Source organism: Macaca mulatta, chromosome 3 (assembly GCF_049350105.2).
Source record: "Macaca mulatta isolate MMU2019108-1 chromosome 3, T2T-MMU8v2.0, whole genome shotgun sequence".
Lineage (NCBI taxonomy): Eukaryota > Metazoa > Chordata > Mammalia > Primates > Cercopithecidae > Macaca > Macaca mulatta.
In genome coordinates, this window is record NC_133408.1 from 17192108 (window position 1) to 17212378 (window position 20271).

The 20271-nt window shown below is 36.2% G+C and overlaps 1 protein-coding gene across 1 annotated transcript; it reads left to right on the forward strand.

The window, feature by feature from the left end:
• Nucleotides 1–543: 543 nt before the first annotated feature.
• Nucleotides 544–19251, forward strand: KRTAP25-1 (keratin associated protein 25-1). The gene is made up of 2 exons (XM_015132956.2): nt 544–603; nt 18829–19251. Exons 1-2 carry the CDS (start codon nt 544–546, stop codon nt 19249–19251), a joined length of 483 nt encoding a protein of 160 aa, XP_014988442.2.
• The last annotated feature ends 1020 nt before the right edge of the window (nt 19252–20271 follow it).

Sequence of the window (20271 nt, forward strand, 5' to 3'; positions counted from 1 at the left end):
CTCTTCTGAAACTCATGTCTTTCAGCAACTGCTGCTTTGGAAATGAGAGCGCCTGCTCTTTGGGTAGTTATTGCTACATTCTTTTTTCCTGATTTGCTTTTCTCTGCTCTAGAAGAGTGAGCTGAAGAGGTGCCCTCTGCTTACTTAGCAGTTTCCAACCTGGTTCCTGGACAACTGCCAAGAGAACAGTAACAAACCCACCAGCTGCCAGCCAGCCAACTGTGGATTCAGCAACTGTCAAATCTATTGCGGCCCTTCTACTCATTGTCATGTGTCCAGACTCTGCCAAGAAACTCACTTTGTTCCTGCCACTTCCTGTGTCTGTAGTTCAGGGCATCCACCAACACACACCAGATGCCAAGATTCTCGATTAACAGCTTCCATCCACTGACCCACTTCTCTTGTATCTACTAGATCTTGAACTGTATGTCTGGTAGTGGCTTCCCTTTGACCTATGTCTTCTGTTGTCGCCAGCCATTGACTAGATGCATAGCAGATGCCAACCATTAACCTTATTGTCAGCTAACTTCAGATCTCTGAGCTATGCTTCTGGTGATTTCTAAAGTTTGTGCTCTCTCCGGAGGACCTGGCATTTACCTTCCAGTAAGTCTGGCTAAGCAGAATCAATATTAGGATTGAGATTTCTTGCTAATTATAGCTTGCCATATATCACTTCTTACAAAACTCTTCCAAATAAAACTCTTCCTTTTTGTACAAGTTGTTTGAAGATTCTCCTGGCAAGCACAGTCCCTCAGGTTTTGTTTGTGTCTTCCACCAAGTGAGAAAAGACTTGCTTTAACACCTAATAAATGTGCTTCCTCAGGTACTAAAAATATGACTTTTGTTAATACTTATTTGTTAATTCTAGTAAATTTATGATGCTTTTAATTAATGAGAGAGCTCTAGCTGCTTGATAAAGAATGACAAATGTAACTTGAGTGATTTGCTGACTTCTTCACTCAGCAAGTATGCATTAACTTTCAAAAGTGTGCCAGATAGTGTGTTGTAATATTTTCTCTGGATTCTTCTGGATGTTTCTCTTCCTAAGGCTTTTTCTTTCTTTTTCTCTTTCTTTCTTTCTTTCCTTCTTTCCTTCTTTCTTTTCTTTCTTTCTCTCTTTCTCTCTTTCTCGCTTTCTCTCTCTCTCTCTTTCTCTCTTTCTCTCTTTCTCTCTTTCTTTCTTTCAACGGGGTCTCAGTCTGTTACCCAGGCTGGAATAAAAGTGCAGTGGCATAATCATAGTTCACTATAACCTCAAACTCCTGGGCTCAAGAGATCCTCCTGCCTCAAACTCCTGGGCTCAAGAGATGCTCCTGCCTCAGAGATCCTCCTGCCTCCTAATATTGAAGCAGTCATTGACTAGTTGCTAGAGCCATAGGCATGAACCACCATGTGCAGCTAATTTTTAATAATTTTTAAGAGACATGGTCTCACTATGTTACCCGGGCTGATCTCAGACTCCTGGCTTCAAGTGATCCTCCCACCTCTGCCTCCCAAAGCACTGGAATAATAGGCATGAGCCACTGTGCCAAGCCTAAGGCTTTCTTATCATTTATAAATGACTCTGACTAAAGCCACTCAAATCCTTATTTTGAGACTTACATGGGACTAAGTCTAGAAGGGATTAAACCTCATTCAGCAGTGGTTCACAGAGTCCCAGTTAAGACTGTGCTTAGGGTTTATGCTACTTTTTTATGGCTCTCAAAGATGGAAAGTAATTATGATTGCGTAACCTTACTGATGAATTTTCAAGTGACCACTGTGATTAAAAGCATAAAACTGCTAAGCAAACATCGTGGGATATAGGTGTGGAAGAGCCATTAGTGATTGTCGAATAAAATGTATGTGCAAATTCCTCATAATTAATTAATATCTGTTGAAATTCTACCAACTCTTCTGCAACTAGAAAAATTATGCTCATTATTTACAAGATGGTGTCCTAAAATTAATGTATTGTACCAGTTACTAAAAAACGTATAAATTCTAGGAGTTAAAATACAAATGCAATGTATAGAGAAGTATACAATGTGTGCAGAGGGTGAAATTTTCCTCAGTACTTTATTTACTCTTTATAGTAAATTAGTCACATGAGTTAGTATATAGTGATGTCATAACAGGCCTATTTAGATTTTCTGGGAAAGCATTAGTTTTCTATAACCTGTTACAGTTAGAAAATTGTGTGTTTTTCAAGTAAATAGCCTCCAAAGCTCATAAAGACTTTGAAAACACCTACCAAAGGCATGTTTACAGCTGCTGTTCATTCATAAGAAATAGAGCTACTGAACTGTCATAAATGTTAAATCCTTCTTCCCTTGAATACTGCCTGGTGATATGTCAAGACTGTAATAACAAAGTTTCTCACCATGAAGCCCATTGTCTTTACTTCATTTCCTGAGAAATAAAGTAGAAGAAAAAAAAGGTACAATCAATTGCCCAGTTCTTATTACCAGAGGGAGAGTAAAGTTATATATGAGGAAGTCACTTAGGAAAGTATATTATCATCATTGTTTTATAGGCCACAATAGTGCTATTTTGCATTCAAAAAACAGTATAGTAATATGCTTTTTGCTCTATGACTATATTCAGAGGAAAAGATATTTTCCTTTTTAAGGTTTTTCTTAAGGGGGATACAAAAAAATGCTACGTAAGGTATCACAAGAGCTGATTTATAATCTCAGCTGTGTTTGTTAATAATTCTGTGACTTGGATAAGTTGAGTAAAATTTTAAATTTATCTTCTCATCAGTAAAACAAACATGCCTTGCTGCCTCAGACACTTATCACAAAAATTAAATGAAGTGAAATATGAGAAAGTGCATTATAAATAGTACCTGAATGGTACCAAAATGTGAGTTATAATTAAATGTTAGCTTATTTGACAAAAGTTAAGCCTCAGTAGCTTCGGAATGATCTAATGAAGATGTAAAATAAACAAATCCCTTTGACTTTTCATTAATAAAGAATTTAACCTATTGTTTGCATTATAAATAAATTCTTTATTTTAAGCTGTTTTATATTTACAGAAAAGTCATGACGGTAATACCTAGTTCCATATAAGCTGCACCTGGTTTCTCCTATTAATGATAGCCTGCATTGGTATTCATATTTGTCGCAATTAATGAACCAATGTTGATTTATTATTATGAACTAATGTCCATACTTCATTCACACTTCTTTAGTTTTTAACTAATATCTTTTTTATGTTCTAGGATCCCACTCGAGATAGTACATTACATTTAATTGTCATGTCTCTTTAGGCTATTGTTGTCTGTGATAGTTCCTCAGATATTCCTTGTGTTTGATGCCCTTGAAATTTTTAAGGAGTGTCAGTCAGGAATTTTACAGATTGTTCTCAATTTGGATTTGGGTGATATCTTTCTCAGGATTAGAATAGAATTCTAGGTTTGCAGGAGAAAGACCAAAGAGGTAAAATTCCACATCAAGAGCATACGACATCAACATGACTAATCACTATTGGTGTTAACCTCGGTCTGCAGTAGTGTTCATCAAGATTCCGCTGTGAAGTTACTCATTTTCCCCCCTTTTCATACTGTATTGGAAGAAAGCCACTGTGTGCGGTTCACATTTAAGCAGGAATCATTCTTTACCTCTTTAAGGAGTATCTGTGTATATTACTTGGAGTTCTTCTGCATTCGAATATTTGCCTATTCTATTCTACTTTCTGTTTGTACAATTATTTATTTATATCAGTATAAATACATAAATACAATACATTGGGTTATAATCTAATGTTACGTGCAGATTTTTTGCTCAAATTTTTCCAGCTTTGACCATTAAGAGCTACATTAGTTGGCTCTTGTGTCTTTTTAACATACCTCATACTTTTGTTTCATTTTGTTGTTGAACACTCCTTCTTTCTAGAGGAAGATCTCTAGTTTCATCTTGTATATTTCCTGTGAGGAATATATATATGTATATATATTCCATGTGAGCAGATAATGTTGTAGACATCACAAACCCTTGCAGATTCATTGAGCCTTTGGCCTTAGGAAGGTGTTGCTTAAAGACTCATCAAAATATTCTTCATAGTAAACTTATATTTCATAATAGTTTATCCATTTTGGTAATTATTATGATATCGTGTTTGACATATCATTGAATAAAAATATTTGTGAAAAAGAAGAGAAAAAGCTACATCCAAGACATAGATGACCACGCAATATATATGAAGAATTATTCAATGACAATATGATTTTTGATTGCATTTGTAGGGAATTAAATATTTGTTAGCTGAGAAGCTACTTTCCTTTCCAGATTCAGCCTTTGAGAGTCTCTTGGTATAACATTGCTCCCTGTTTTTCTAAAACAACAATAATGGCAATAAAAAAAGCAAAGAAATTGCTTGAGAACTTTTATATACATATGAGAATAAAGAAGTGGGGTTTGTTGGCCTAAAGTGAAGCATAACTTATTTCTCTTGCTTGAAAGGTATCCTAAGAAACTGATCTTCATACTCAAAACAACCATAAGTGAAAATAATGGATTAACATAAAATAGGAATGGTGATTGTTGAGCACAAACAAGATCTTTATAGTAAGAAAAACTATCTCTATGACTACAAAATACAAAGTCTGTATTTAATGATCTTCAAAAACTGTGGTAAATTGATTTTCTTTATTTATTCAATATTCATCTGTATGAAAACAGAGATTCAAATGAGATGATTTGGACTTGCTTCCAAACAAGATGGAGTTATAGAGACAGATTATTCGTCCATCTGAAGTAATACTATAACTAGATAAATATCTAAAACACGGGTTTTAGGGCTTTGGATAATAGGCAAATAAAGCACAGTATTCCATGAAAGACGGTTGTGAGAGCTGAATAGAAAGAGGGTTTCAGGGATCTACAGAAGATACATCAAAGCCTTCACTGAGTCATAACCATCAGTGTACTGCATGAAGCTGAGTGTAGGGACACCCAAAAGAATTAGAAGAGAGATAATCAGAGCCCGAAGATGGCTGAGAATAGTTTATATTCTCAACAGACAAAGTAGAAAACTGGTATAAAACTAGGAAGGGTTTTCTTTCAGTGCTGGGGCAAAAATTATCCTATATTAAATGATGCTTTAGTTCTATCTAATGATGCTTACAAGCAAGACTCAAAAGCATCAAGCTGTTTCTGAGTAAATTATCCGTGTTCCAGGACAAATCACAGGCGTATTTATAAGAATACAAAAATATACAACTCACACAAAATGTTAAATCATAATATCTGGCATTCAATCAAAAGTTACCAAGCAGGCAAAGAAGCAGAGAAATAAGACCTATAATAGGGAGAAAATAAATCAACCGCAACTAACCAGAAATTACACAGATGACAGAATTGTTAGGAAAGGACATTAAAAAATTAATACAGCTATATTCATATATTTAAGAAGCTAGAGAAAATATTGTTCATGTTAAATAGAGAAATGGAAGATATCAACAAAGACTCAAATCACAATTACAGAGATAAAAACTAAAATGAGTGAGGTGGAAAATACAATAAATGGCTTTAACAGAAGATTAGACACTGCAGAAGAAAATATTAATAAATTTCAAAACACAGAAACAGAAACTATCCTAATGACATAAAGGGAACCAAATTCTAAATAAAATGAGAAAACAAGGTGATTTATTGGGATCTCCCGTAGCTTTACAATTTCATGATATGACATACAGATAGGGCTAGAAAAGGAGGCAGAATTTTGTCCTCTTTTCATCCTTGGCTATAATTGACTCTGATCCCCACCATTTCCATGGTCTGTGAAATCCTATGCCATCTTGCCGTTTCTACTAATTCCCTGGGGAATATGGCCCAGTGTGTTTGCTGATTCTATTCTGGTTAGTTATCCCATCATCCCCCCAGAAGATGTACATAGCCCTTTACTATTTTCCAGAAGAAATGAATCAATAATGTTACTCTAAAGATTATTCAAATAGTGGGGCCTTATAACAGTGCATATAGCGTAACTCTCCCATACCAGCCCCTGTGTTATTTTGTCCCCAGTTATCTCACATTTGGATTAATTCTGGAAGCTCCAAAATCTTCTCATTCTCAAATGTAAAAAAGTTCAGCACTCTCTAAATCTTACTTCCAAATTTAGACATCTGCACCAATCCATGTTCTCAAAATAACAAATCAACCTCCTTGTAAGTAGACCCAGCTTTAGAAGGCAGTTGGAGCTACAAATAATTCGGTTGTTTTTGTTTGTTTGTTTTTCTTTTATGTTTTTATAGCCTCAGGGAAAAGATAGTAACGTTTCCATTCTTTTGATACTTGTGGCATTTTTTTCCATACATGCACTTGAAAATATGGTATATTGGAGGTAAATCAGCATTATATACTTCACTAAATATGGACTTGGGTACTAACTGAATTTTAAAAAGGAAAAACACTCCAGCCGGGGTGACAGAGTGAGACTCCATCTCAAAAAAAAAAAAAAAAAAAAAAAAGGAAAAACAAGCCTTATGTAGAGTGATGCCCAATTAGTTATGTCATGGGTATCTGATGATGGGGATCTAACCATGGCTAATCTATCCACTCACACAATAACACAATCCACTCACCCAAAACCAACCATGGGGTTGGCTATTGATAAATATAAAGGATAAATCCTCATGAATCATGGAGACACTTGAACTTTTGTGGGTATGTGAAAACTGAATGGGTTTGAGGGTCTTAAATCATTAGAGAACATCTCTTTGCAGGATTAGGAAAGTTTTTTGCCTGTGGTATCCATTTTTTAAATTTAATGGTCAGTTGGCCAAACTGTAAAAATAAATGTTCCACTCTTCAAGGCAAGGAGGGTGAAGTATGTTGCTAGTTACAACAGACACTCAATAAAAATAATTACAACCTGACTTACTTGATTTCCAGTTTATTCAAAGATCATAAAAAGTATTTATAGTGCTACCAATATTATTGGGATTCATATAAATATGACTGTTGAATATGCATACAGAGGAACTGATATATACTCAACACCAGTGTGGAAGTTTCCTATTGTCTCAAATGGGGAAAATACTTTATCTAATTACTAAATTTGCATAAATGAGTCATGAGGGATTTTAAGGCTTTGAGCAAGAAAGTTCAGCTACTCATGTACCCTCAACTAAGAAATGTCTCTCCTCGGTGGGAGAAGGTTTGCCCTTTTCCACAAGCTGAGTTTCAAGGCAACATGTGACAGCAATCTAGAAAACCAGCTCAGTCAATTCTATGTGGGCCATGATTGCTGTGTGTGATGTTAATAGTAAATGTCAACTTGATTGGATTGAAGGATGAAAATTATTGCTTCTGGGTGTATCTGGGTGTTTCTGGGTGTTGCCAGAGGAGATTCACATTTGAGTCAGTGGACGAGGAGTGGGAGATCCACCCTCAATCTGGGTAAGCACCATCCGATTTGCTGCCAGCACTGCTAGAAATAGCAGGCAGAAGAAAGTGGAATGAGGAGACTTGCTGAGTCTCTCATCCTTCAACTTCCTCACACGCTGGATGCTTCCTGCTCTCAAACATCAGACTCCAAGTTCTTCAACTTTTAGACTCTTGGACTTAACCAGTGGTGTGCCAGGAGCTCGCGGGCCTTTGGCCACAGACCGAAGGCTGTACTATCAGCTTCCCTACTTTTGAGGTTTTAGGACTCAAACTGAGCTACTATTTGGCTTCTTTGCTCCTCAGCTTGCAGATGGCCTATCATGGGACTTCACCTTGCAATCCTGTGACTCGATTCTCCTTACTAAACTCCCTTTCATATATACCTCTATTCTATTAGTTCTGTCCCTCTAGAGAACCCTGACTAATACACTGTGCCTCATGTCTCAGACTAATTTGCATAACCCACTTCATCCAGGGTGTGCTAAGTGCATAATTCTCGGGATCTTTCATGTACATTTTTAAAAATTAAATCATTAAAGATACTGGTGAAACGGTGTTTAATGTGCCCATTTTATAGTCAAGAAAAGTGAAACGTAGAAAAGTTATGTTGAGAGCTTTATAACTAGATGGTGCCAAATCATGAGTTCTGGCTACGTTTGCTTGAACCATAAATGTCAGCTCTTGTTCCTTCACCATTGAAAAAGATGATTCTCACACTGAGAGCTAGGAGGAGGAATGCTGTTCTAGATAAGATCTATTTTCCCACCGCAATGTGTACCACCAAAAGCAGCTTTTCAGAGGTGCCATAATCTAAGTAGTCTCTTCAAATGAAACCCCTCAAGGAAGTAATAAGATCCATGTATCCTAATGTGGTCAAAATTGAGTTGTAGAGTTCATTTATGTTACGAGGCTAAAAATATGTTTCTTTGGGGAAGACTAGTCTAGGAATTTTCACTTTCTTTCCATGTGTAAATACATTCTGACTCCAATAATCAACCAAAAAGTGTATCTTTGGAAAAAAACTTAATCGTAAATTAAATGGTCTTTCTTAGCAAAATAATTAGAAAAACATGAATTGTTTCAAAATCTTTTATGTACAGGAATATATTCCTTGGTAAATAGTAGTATAGAAACAGGTTACAAACATAAACGTTCTCTTTATATTTGCAATATCATGCTGAGATTTACCTAGTAAGTATCCAAGGCGAGATGGCCTCTTTGTTATACAGCATCTATCAAAACACCTTCAATTTCATGCTGACAAAATATAGAACAGTGACTTATATGCTCATTGGGTGTGGATCTTAGCAAAGCTTGTCAAAACTTTTGAGGCCAACATTCTTCACTGGAAAGACACACTTTAAAGTGATGTCAAATTTCCCAGAGATGAATTAGGTTTTGGATCTAGGTTACATCTCAGAAGAATGCAAAATAAGGTTCAGTTCCCAAATTAAGAATATTCATTATTTAGCTCTTCTAAAAATATCTCACTAATACTTTAAATATTTATATATAGATAGTTTGGTTCTATGAAAAAAAAGTGACCATGAAGAAATTCTCTCCAATTATGCAGATCCATTTGTGGCTTTTTAGCAGTGACTTCAAGGAATCGTCAGGACTGACAAAGGAACATGATTCCTAAAGAAGCAGTTTTCCTATATTGTAAGAAAGATTAAGCAAGGAAGACCAGATTGACTTTGGAATGACAGCTATTTGAAGGATGTGATATTGATAATATATATTTTATACAGTGGTGGGAGGACTGCTTGGTAGGCGACTAAGTAAAAATACTAGTAAGATGTCATACAAATGATTGCAAAATGGAGCAGGAGGATGGGCTATAGAGGAAACCAACACCCAGCATTCAGGGTATACAGATATGATAGTTCACATAGATAACAACTATACTTCAGCAACCTGCTCTCTGCAATTCAATCAAGGCTTGATCTTCTGTCTCCACTATGTCTTAACAGCAATTTGTGCTTTGAAAACTACAGCTCTCACTCCCTTTGGAACCCCCACCAAGTTCCTGTCACCTCACCCAGTGCTCTCTGCATAACTAAGGTGAGCTGTGGAGCTCACGTGCCATGACAACTGTCATAAGTCATGTGGCGAGGGTGGTGCCTGCAGCCCTTCTGGCTACTCTTCGATTGTTTCCGATGGTCTGTATCCCATCAAGGAACTAGCTGTCTTCCTATCGCATCCCGTGGTTCCAGTTCTTATTGTTCAGAATCCTGTAGCAGTCTTTGAACTGCCAGCTTCCAAGTTGCCAATCTGATGGCTATCAGCGACTGAGCTCCCTTCCCTGTGGCCATCAGCCACTGAGCTACCTGACCTATGATTATCAACCCCTAAGAAATCTGTCCTATGGATGCCAACCCCTTAGCGACAAGTCTGACTGCTAGAGACCCATAAGCTATACATATAGCAGCTTTCAACCATAGTTCTTTTCCTTGAGCAACTGGCAGTATCCTTATGAAAGAAAATCATCATGAATAGCTGGAACAAAAACTCATGCTTACTGGCTTTGATAGATCATTCATCAATGGCTTCTTATTCTACATGGGTTATGTTATCTCTTTCAATTCTACACCAAATATTCTTAACAACTTTTCTTTGCTTCCAGAGTTCTTATACACACACACACACACACACACACGCACACATGCACACGTATACTATTTTAAAGCTTGATGTTTTTCAATTTGGGTAAAACTATTTTCATCTATTTTATTTCTAATAAATCATATCTTGGCATATAAATCATACTTTTTCATATGTTACCATTTATATGTACCTTATTTTTTGCCTAGTTATTCCCTTAACATATGTCAATCACTTTATGTAACATGGATGAATTTTAGACTCTGAATTAATTGTGGAGACTATTGGAGGTTTCCAGAGGTAGAAAAAATAATTTATTAAAGGACCTATGAAAAAATATTAAAGTACATGGAGTAATATGACTTAGTGACTGCCCAAGTGTTCATGCAGTATATAGCTACATTTGGAATTTGAAATCAGTATCCTTCGAGTAATAGTAAATTTAGACTAACCAGGATGCTCCTGCTTAGAACAAGTAAGAATAAGCTAAGTGTTGTAACAAATAAGCCCACAAATATGCAATAGTTTAAACTTCTTGTTCTTCTAACAATATTGGGCAGGAACAAAATCAGCAGAGAAGCCCCCCATGCAGTCAGGAATTAGTTGACAGAGACTTGACTATGATGTGGCTCTCAGCATTGCCCCAGAGGTTGCACTCCACTGCAGCTTAGCATAGAACTCAGCAGCTTGGCCTTTCCTAACCTCAAAAAAGGCTCTTATATATAAAATACAATCATGTGTCCAGAAAGAAGAGGAGAGCATAGACTCATAGAACATCTAAAGCGTTCTGTAACAGGGACTAATTTGAGACAGAATTGATTAAAAAAAAAAAATCTACATCTACTACCACATTGTATCTAAAGATCTGATACAACTATGAAAAATATAACTTTGGCAGAATTCAAACATTTGATGCTCTTGCTTTGTTATACCACGCTGTTCCATTTTGCTTTTAATGTGCATTGTAACTACAGGACTAAAGCTCTCTTTCCTAAAATTGCTATTTTTCAAACTGCAGTTTCTCAGTTACTTGTTTTGTCAAATCAACTTGATGCTCATAAGTGGGTACCATGGCTTGATTTTGATTGGTCCTGACGGAAGTGTCTACTATTGGATGGGAAGCATGGAGAATAACTACTATGGGCCTGGTACATCTTACATATGAACATATTAATCCTCATAACCACTATCCTGTTCCAAAATTATTATGTTTTTACAAATGAGAAGATTTAGGTTCAGAATAAACAAAGAGTAAACTAAAATACAGATAAATAGAGATACACACACGTACATACACATATATACATACATAAAGTTTTAGGCACAGTTGAGATTTTTCACCTGTTCCAGAACATATGCCTTATTTTACAATCATTTATTTGATTTTCAGATATTTCAGTTCTGCTGTTACACCAGTCCCTGAAGAAAAAATAATGGAAGAAAAAATGTATAATTTTTGTAACATATCTGGTGCCAGGCTTTTTATAAACATTGAACCTAATTTTTCTCACAACTTGCAAGATTGTTAACATTAGTTCTGTCTCACTGATGAAGAAACAGCCTTAGTGAGATTAAACCTCATACCCAAATTTCATTACTAGTAAGTGAGAGTTCAAATTTGAATTCAAAGCAATATTATTTTTCTCATGATATGTAACTGAATACTAATGTTACTTCTCTGATACAGTTTGATATACCAGTGAATTTTGATTATGTTACTAGTCTCCAAAGAGACCAAAAAAGCAGAAGAATATCATATTGTAACAATACCGAAGATTAAAATTCAACATAATTGAATGGTTCACAGCTAATAGAAACAGCAAACATGTTCTACAAACAGGAAATATGTGACTAATTTTATCAAACATCCACTTGGAAATGATTCCTTCCATTCAGAAATATAAAATATAATCCAATATAGGAAAATGTGATTAGATAATATAAATATAAGAGGCATATTTTCAATTGTGAAATGCCTTTTCATTTTTTTGGAGCCTCTGTCTTGGGAAAGTGCAGTCATTCCCTGCAATGTTTAGAATACTCTGTCCCCACTTAGGGTACCTAAATAAATGATCATAGCAATTATTTTTTTCAGTTCTATAGCTACATTAAGTAAATTACAGAGATGTTTAAAAAATAGATAACTCTCCATTCACTGCTATATTCAAAAAATTCTTATTGAATAACTACTATGTGGCCTATGCTATTCACTATTCTTCTTTTATTTTTTAAGACAGAGTCTCGTTGTGTCACCCAGGCTGGAGTGCAGTGGTGCCATCTCGGCTCACTGCAACCCACGCCTCCTGGGTTCAAGTAATTCTCCTGCCTCAGCCTCCCAAGTAGCTGGGATTACAGGCGCCCACCACCACATCCAGCTAATTTTTGTATTTTTAGTAAAGACGGGGTTTCACCATGTTGGTCAGGCTGGTCTCAAACTCTTGACCTCAGGTATCTACCCGCCTTGGCCTCACAAAGTGCTGGGATTACCACCACGCCCAGCCTATTCCACCACTACTCTGTGTTTTGTGATACAACAGTGAGCGAGTAGAACTGATTCTTGCTCTCAGGGAACTTGACATCTGGTAAAATAGATGATCAGTAAACATAAAAGTAAATAATTCTATTCCTAATGATAATTCATCATAGTTATTATCAAGGAAATATATTGAGTTCATTTGTAGAGATATAAAGTTAGGTAGAGGGACTGCAAATGAGATGGAATAAACTGTGGGATTCTCTCTAAGCAGTGAAGTCTTGAGACCTGACAGATGAAAAAAAATGAGCTGTGCAAAGTGCAGGAAGAAGCATGATTTGCAATGGAAATGAAATGTGCCTGAACCAGTGGTTGAAAAGAGCTCGGTCAATCTGAGGCACTGAACAGAAATTGGTGTGGCTAGAGTGGTGAAAGACAAAGGGAGAGGAGTACAATATGAGGTTGTAGACGTCAACAAGGCTCAGATTACTAAGGCTGTGAAATACATGCTTTTCATTTTACTCTCAGGAAATAGAATGCTTGTTACAGTTTTAAATAAGAGACTGCCATTGTCTGGTTATAAAAAATTTTTTTCTGCTGGGCGCGGTGGTTCACGCCTGTAATCTCAGGACCTTGGGAGGCCAAGGTGGGTGGATCGCCTGAGGTCAGGAGATCAAGACCAGCCTGGCCAACATAATGAAACCCCATCGCTACTAAAAATACAAAAATGAGCTGAGCATGGTGGTGGGCACCTGTAATCCCAGCTACTTAGGAGGCTGAGGCAGGAGAATCGCTTGAACCAGGGAGGCAGAGGTTGTAGTGAGTCAAGATTGCACCACTGCGCTCCAGCCTGGGTGACAGAGTGAGATTCCATCTCAAAAAAAAAAAAAAAAAAAAAAAAAAATTCTGAACTTCCAGTTTCCGGTGCAGCATTTAAAAAGCTTAGAGGTCGGCCGGGCGCAGTGGCTCACGCCTGTAATCCTAGCACTTTGGGAGGCCGAGGCGGGCAGATCACAAGGTCAGGAGATCGAGACCATCCTAGCTAACATGGTAAAACCCCATCTCTACTAAAAATACAAAAAATTTAGCTGGGCGAGGTGGCGGGCGCCTATAGTCCCAGCTACTTGGGAGGCTGAGGCAGGAGAATGGGGTGAACCTGGGAGGCAGAGCTTGCAGTGAGCCGAGATCGTGCCACTGCACTCCAGCCTGGGCGACAGAGCGAGACTCCATCTCAAAAAAAAAAAAAAAGCTTGGAGGTCATCTTTGTAGAACAATTACAAAAAGTGTGTAATATATACATAATGAGAATATCAGAAGAAAAAATAAAGTAACAGAGGAACTACGTAAGGCAATAATGACTGAGAATTTCAAAAAAATTAATGATAGGCACTAAAAAACATAGATCTAGAAGTTCAGAAAACACCATTCAAGATAAATACCAAAATACCTTCAGCTAGGCATGGTCAACCTACAGAAAAGCAAAGCAAAGCAAAGAGAAAATCTTGAAAGAGACTAAAGGGAAGAAAAACACCATTCCTATAGAAAAGCAAGAATAAGAATCACATTAGTCTTCTCATCAGACACCATACAAACAAGAAAAAAGTGAAGCAGAATGTTGAAAGGTTTTTTTTATAAAAAACTACAAACTGGGTTCAGTGTAACTGCTTTGGTGATGGGTGTGCCAAAATCTCACAAATCACCACTAAAGAACTTACTCATGTAACCAAATACTACCTGTTCCCCAAAATCCTATGGAAATAAATAAATAAATAAAAATAAACTAACCTACAATTCTGTATCCAGTGAACTTATCCGTCAGACAAACAGAAATTGTGGGAATTTGTTGACAGGAGAACTGCCTTGGAAGAAATGTTAAAAGAAGTTCTTTGGAACAAAAGAAAATGAAATAGGTCAGAAACTTGAATTTACTTAATGAGAGGAAGAAATTTAGAGGAGAAATAAGAGTAGAAGGGTAGAGTGGAGCAGATCAGTAAGGTGTGGAGTTGTGAGAATGAGGAAGGCTTGGAGGATTTATGATGAGATCACATATATGGAAAGAAGCAGATACATTTGAGATATACTTAGAAGAAATAAACAGTACTTGCTTATTGTTTGTAAGTGGTAAATAAGGGAAATAAAAGAATCATGTTTGATACTCTGATTTCTGGCTTGAGAAATCGAGTAGATAAATTTCAACTTACTAAGATAAGGAAATATAGGAGAGGAAATTTTTAGGACCAGAATCAAAAATTTGACTCTAGATATTAAATTTGAATGGCTAATATAAAAAAAAGAGAGAGAGAAGAAAATCAAAGGAACCATGTCAAATAAGTGGCTTGGATTTTTAAAAATCTGATCTCAATGTAAAAAAAAGTTTATTTCATTCATCTAACATTCAAAAACATTTATTGACTGGCTGCTTTGTTTAAGGAACTGGCAACTAGTAAAATTGATATGAGTAAGACATACCTCTGACCTCAAGGAGGTCGAAGTCTTAGAGACTAGAGGGATAGCCTATAAGATACCTTTATCATGTAGATATTGAACCTAAGCAAACAGGTTCAGTATCCTGTATAATTGCATTAATTAATTTTTGAATAAAGTTCTATAGATAAAAGGAAGAAGGAAAGTAAAGAAATGGGAGCACTCATCTTCTTGATACGGTTCTTGGTTGGTATTATTTGCCTATTGTATACATTGAAAGTATGTGATGTTTCAGATGTGATGATGTACTGAATAGTGCTCTTAAATTCTTGAATAAGCATTATTCATGCTGGGCCAAGTTGATATACATTTGCAAGAACAAAATAATTATAAATCATTATGTTGGGAACAATACTCTATTGAGTCAGAGGATCTCTAAGAAAGGATGAGTGAGGAATTGACAAAGTGATGCCTCTCCCTATCTCTACACACAACCAAGAAAATTAGGCCAGTATGAACATTTTTTCCAACCTCTATAGTGACAGGAGAAAATCAAATACAATGTTTAAGGCATAATGCATGGAAATGGGTAAAAAGATGCAGAAAATATCTCTGAGAGAGCCATTTCTAACCTGCTTTAAAAAATGTAAAGTAATTTGCAGAGGCACAATAGAGAAGGATATTCCAGAAGGGTGTAGCTTATGCAGAGTTTCTGTGACTAAAAAGCAGGGTTTTATGAAATTTGAACATTAAATTGAAATTGAAACAAGGGGGTTTTGGAATAGGATCATGAAGAGAAGTTGCAAATATATGTTGATCCCAAATATTGAAGATTTTATGAACCTTGTTCGGGAGTGTGTACTTTATTAAATAGGCAATTAGGAGTCATTAAAATCTGTATTTTACAAAGAACTCTAATGAAAATATGGAGGATGTATTAGACTTATAAACTCTAAATAAGATTTAGCATGTTAATTAGTATGTGAGAATGAAAATGCAAACTCCCTTTTTTTTTTAGACAGAGTTTTGCTCTTGTTGCCCAGGCTGGAGTGCAATGGCGTGATCTCGGCTCACTGCAACCCCCGCCTCCCAGGTTCAAGCCATTCTCCTGCCTCAGCCTCCTGAATAGCTGGGATTACAGGCATGTGCCATCACACCCGGCTAATTTTATATTTTTAATAGAGAAGAGGTTTCTCCATGTTGGTCAGGCTGGTCTCAAACTCCTAACCTCAGGTGATAGGCCTGCCTCAGCCTCCCAAGGTGAAAATGTGAACTCTTAAATGCTATTTTTATTACTTTATGTTAATTTCATCATATCCCCCACCAATCATTTCAAACAAAATATATAACTTCTCAGGAGCTTTTTTGATCTCAGGCTATTAAGCTAGGCAGCTACATGGAGATGTTTTAAACTTAAAGAACCATTAGTCTCTACAGATGTTTGGAGAAATTATAAATGGAATTAGAAATAATAAATCAGGACACGTGTCAGGTAAGTATACGTATAGGCCTTCTCTGGCATTTGTCATCAAGATGTAATACATTGTTTGATGATACCAGGTTTCTCTCATTTACATGCCCCACATCTAACTTAAATTTTAATTACTGATGATTAATGATGGGATTATATTTAGTTTGATAACTGTAGCCCTAATGACTTTCCAGTTACCAGATATGTTTCAATAGCAATTCTATTGCAATCAAATCTATTTTCACTATGGTTTAAAAAGAAAAACCTTAATTTTGATTCTGAAACCCATAGGTAACATGCCGATATGCTGAGGAAAATATTTTATAGACTAGTTGGTTACCACTTGTTTTCAAATTTCACAAAGAATATAAGAAGCGAACATAAACTTCAACTAAATTATGAGGCATTTAGGTGAGGTGCACACACCTGAACTACAATATTTCACTTTGGAGGAATCTTCTTTGGAAGCATATTAAGGATTTGAAAGATTTCACTTATCTGGAGTGCTTAAAATTCTCAGAAAAGATGGAAAAATGTCAGACAGATTCTCAAACTTACCTCAATCCTTGATGATTCCAATCTCTTCTGCTCCTTTTTACCCATAATAGTCCTCTTTTACATTGATGTGATCTGAGGCTTTCTTTAACAAGAATGTAGCACACTGACTTTGAAAATTTCCCATGTGAAATGTCAAACACTTTTTCTTTCACTATCTGAAACCAAAAAAAAAATGTGAAATTCAGAGAAAGAACTTTATATTACATCTGTACCAAATGTCATGTTTATGTCAATAAATATCAAAAATATATCATAAATGTGTTTTCTCTGTCTCTCTCTGTTTTCTTTTCTTCCTTTGTGCGTGTTGCATGGGTGATGAGATATCTTCACTTTTCTGAATGCTCTGTAAAATCTTCCAATTAAAAAGATATTTCACTATCTTTTCCTCAGAAATAAAATAATAACCAGCCTTCCAGAATCTTCAATGAACAATGCAGGGACAATAGGACTATTGTACAATAGCAAAGTATTCAACAAAAGGATCATCAGTGATACTCTTAAGATGTCAAGTGGCTACTTGGAATCTTTAGTGTCCTCCGCTCATAAACAACTCCCTCACCGTTGATAAGTGAGAAGATGCTTGAGAATAGAATGTTTTGGTTTGGGAAGACAAGTGACTCCAGGAAATAGATGCCTGTAAACATTAACTTGCATCTTTGGGGAAGAATTCAAAATAAAGATGGTTGTTCCTTCCATAGTATCCAAGTAAGCAGTGTTCGAACATCTTTTTTATATGATATTACAGTTTTGCGTAATCCTTGTGTAGCTAATTGCATGAAGACCAAATTGGTCTTCCTGATAAATTGTTTCAGATGAAGACATCCATTAATTCTGGAAAGCTAGTACACAAGCTGATGACTATTTATGTTATGTTTATCCTCTTATTTGAAGACCACAGGTACATGTAAGATATTTGTACTAGTAAAAGTAAGTATGTCATCAGTGTTACCATGTAGAAATATTATGTGTCTTTTCTCAAGTCTTTGGAAATCAAACACGAATTTTAAGTATGAAAAATATTAAGTTGTCAGAGCTGAGCTCTTTAAAATGTACCCTAACATGCTTATATAAAATTGACTATCAACACAAATATACAGATAGCAACATCACAAAATTAGATTCTCAGCTAAGTATGAAAAACAGGGAATAGTATGAGATATTTTGTCTGGAAAACTCAAGAAACACTGATAGATGGAAACTATTTTGGGAGGTACACCTCCTCTAAGCATTGCAACATTGTATCTCTTCTTCCAGGATGAGGACTATGCCTTCCTAACTGGGGTTCCTTGTAGATAATGAATAAGATAAACATCCTTTCAAATGGACTCCTTTTAATTGAGCATTATTTGGGGGTGGAAGCAGAAGCAAAGCAGATAAAATATACAAGTAATTATATCATATACATTCTCAAACCTGATAAACAGGAGAAAGATTAGGATTGTAGATATATAGAAGATTAAAACCGAACTTATTTTATGGATGGAAAGGAAGTTATCTTCATAGGCAACACAACACTAAATTCATGAGATATTATGATGCAAATTAATCTAAAATATTGGGAGGCGGAGAGTCTGGGTATATAGCTACCGAGGTATAGAAGCAATTTGGTCTACTTTGATGTAGACTTAGATAAGCTATTCTTTATTACTTATCTGAATGAAAGCCTTACTTCAGACTCTGTCATGTCAGCCAGCATCTGCTATTATGGAAACTACAACTTCTGCTGTCTTGAGAGTTACTGCCATGTTCTTGTCACCTCATCCATTGCACTCTGCCCTACTCATGTAAACTGGAGCCATGCTCTGTGCTTCTCCAACCAACGCTGAATTTGGCTTCCAGAAAACTCCCCAGAGAAATGTGGTAAACCTTCCAGCTACCATTCATCCAGTTGTGTGCATGCAATTTGTGAAATTTCTTGCTAGTTTCTACTACTTATTGTGTCTCCAGACCTTGCTACTCAACTAGCTGTTTTTCTATCAATCTTTAATTCTCAAGTTCCTGCCGATTCTCAATGCATAACAGATTTTAACGCTATTTTTTTCAGTAGTTGCCTCTCCCAAAACCACATCTCTTATGGCTGTCAATCACTGAGCTTTATTTTTTGTGGCTGTCAACCACTGAATTTTGTGTCCAGGACCTGCTGTCCTTTGAGCTCTTCCTCCTGTGGTTATGAACCTATAGGTTCTATATTCAACAGCTTCAGAGCCCTGAATTACGTGTCTCATGGTTTCCAACCTGTTTCCTTCATGCACAGCAGTTTCCAACCAGCTTGTTCTGATTTTGTGGGTTGGCAATCTCCATTTCGTAGAAGAACTGCTGAATTGTTATTTCAGTGTCTTGCCTGACAGCATTTTACAGAAATTTTATCTTTAGGTTGAAGATTTGCTCTTAGGCTGATGGATCATTGTGTTTATAGTTCAGGTGCTGTTTTAACATGTCCTGTTTTATGTGATCAAATTCTAAGAGACTGTAATTGTTTCTTCACTAGAAATTTTTCAAATTCTAAAAGATTCTAATTGTTTCTTCAGTAGAAAATTTTCACTGCCAGGGATTCCTGATTTCTATGCCAGTAATATGTCCTTGAATAGGAAGACAAGGTTTCATGGTTATTTATAAATAGTATGTCTTCAAATGATATAGAAAAGAGTATCTTTGGTTCTTCTTTATTTTCAATGAAGTTAAGGACAGCTAGTTTCACTAAACAAATATAATGCAAAGAAAGAAAAGAAAGAGTATCTGAAAAAGGCAGGCAGGATAGATCCTTTCAAGAATCTGAATGCACATATCCTACTACGTAAACATTAAATATGCACCTGTATTTTCTAACACTTAAAAAGAGAATTATTTAGCCCAAATAGACTACATGTTGCCATAGCAACCAACAACTTCAGAATTCCAGATGCTTAAAATTGGAATGGTGTCCTTATCACCCCTACTACACATTCATTGTTTCAGTTCCCAAATCATTCTCATTCTGGAACCCAGACATAGAGGATCTTCACTATCAGGTATAATGCCAGTAGAGGCAGAGGGAAAATAGTAAGGAAAATTAATTGCTCATCAGCACTACATATGTCTTCTAAATTACCATTGAACAGAGCAAGTTACAATGCCCAGTCTGCCCCACAAGATTAAGCACAAAGGGGTTACATAAATTTTAGTTCTGTACAATAGACAGCACAATATTTTTTCCTCTTGAACTAAACTTAAGTCCTACCCCGTGCCCTCCCATGGATCCTTGCATAGAGAAAATTGTTATTACTTTGAACCTGTTTCTCTGTTATATGTATGTAACTAATTAATTCAGCTATTCCACCTACTCACTGGGAACTTGTTCTTCTTACAAGCAACTGCTCATATTCCAG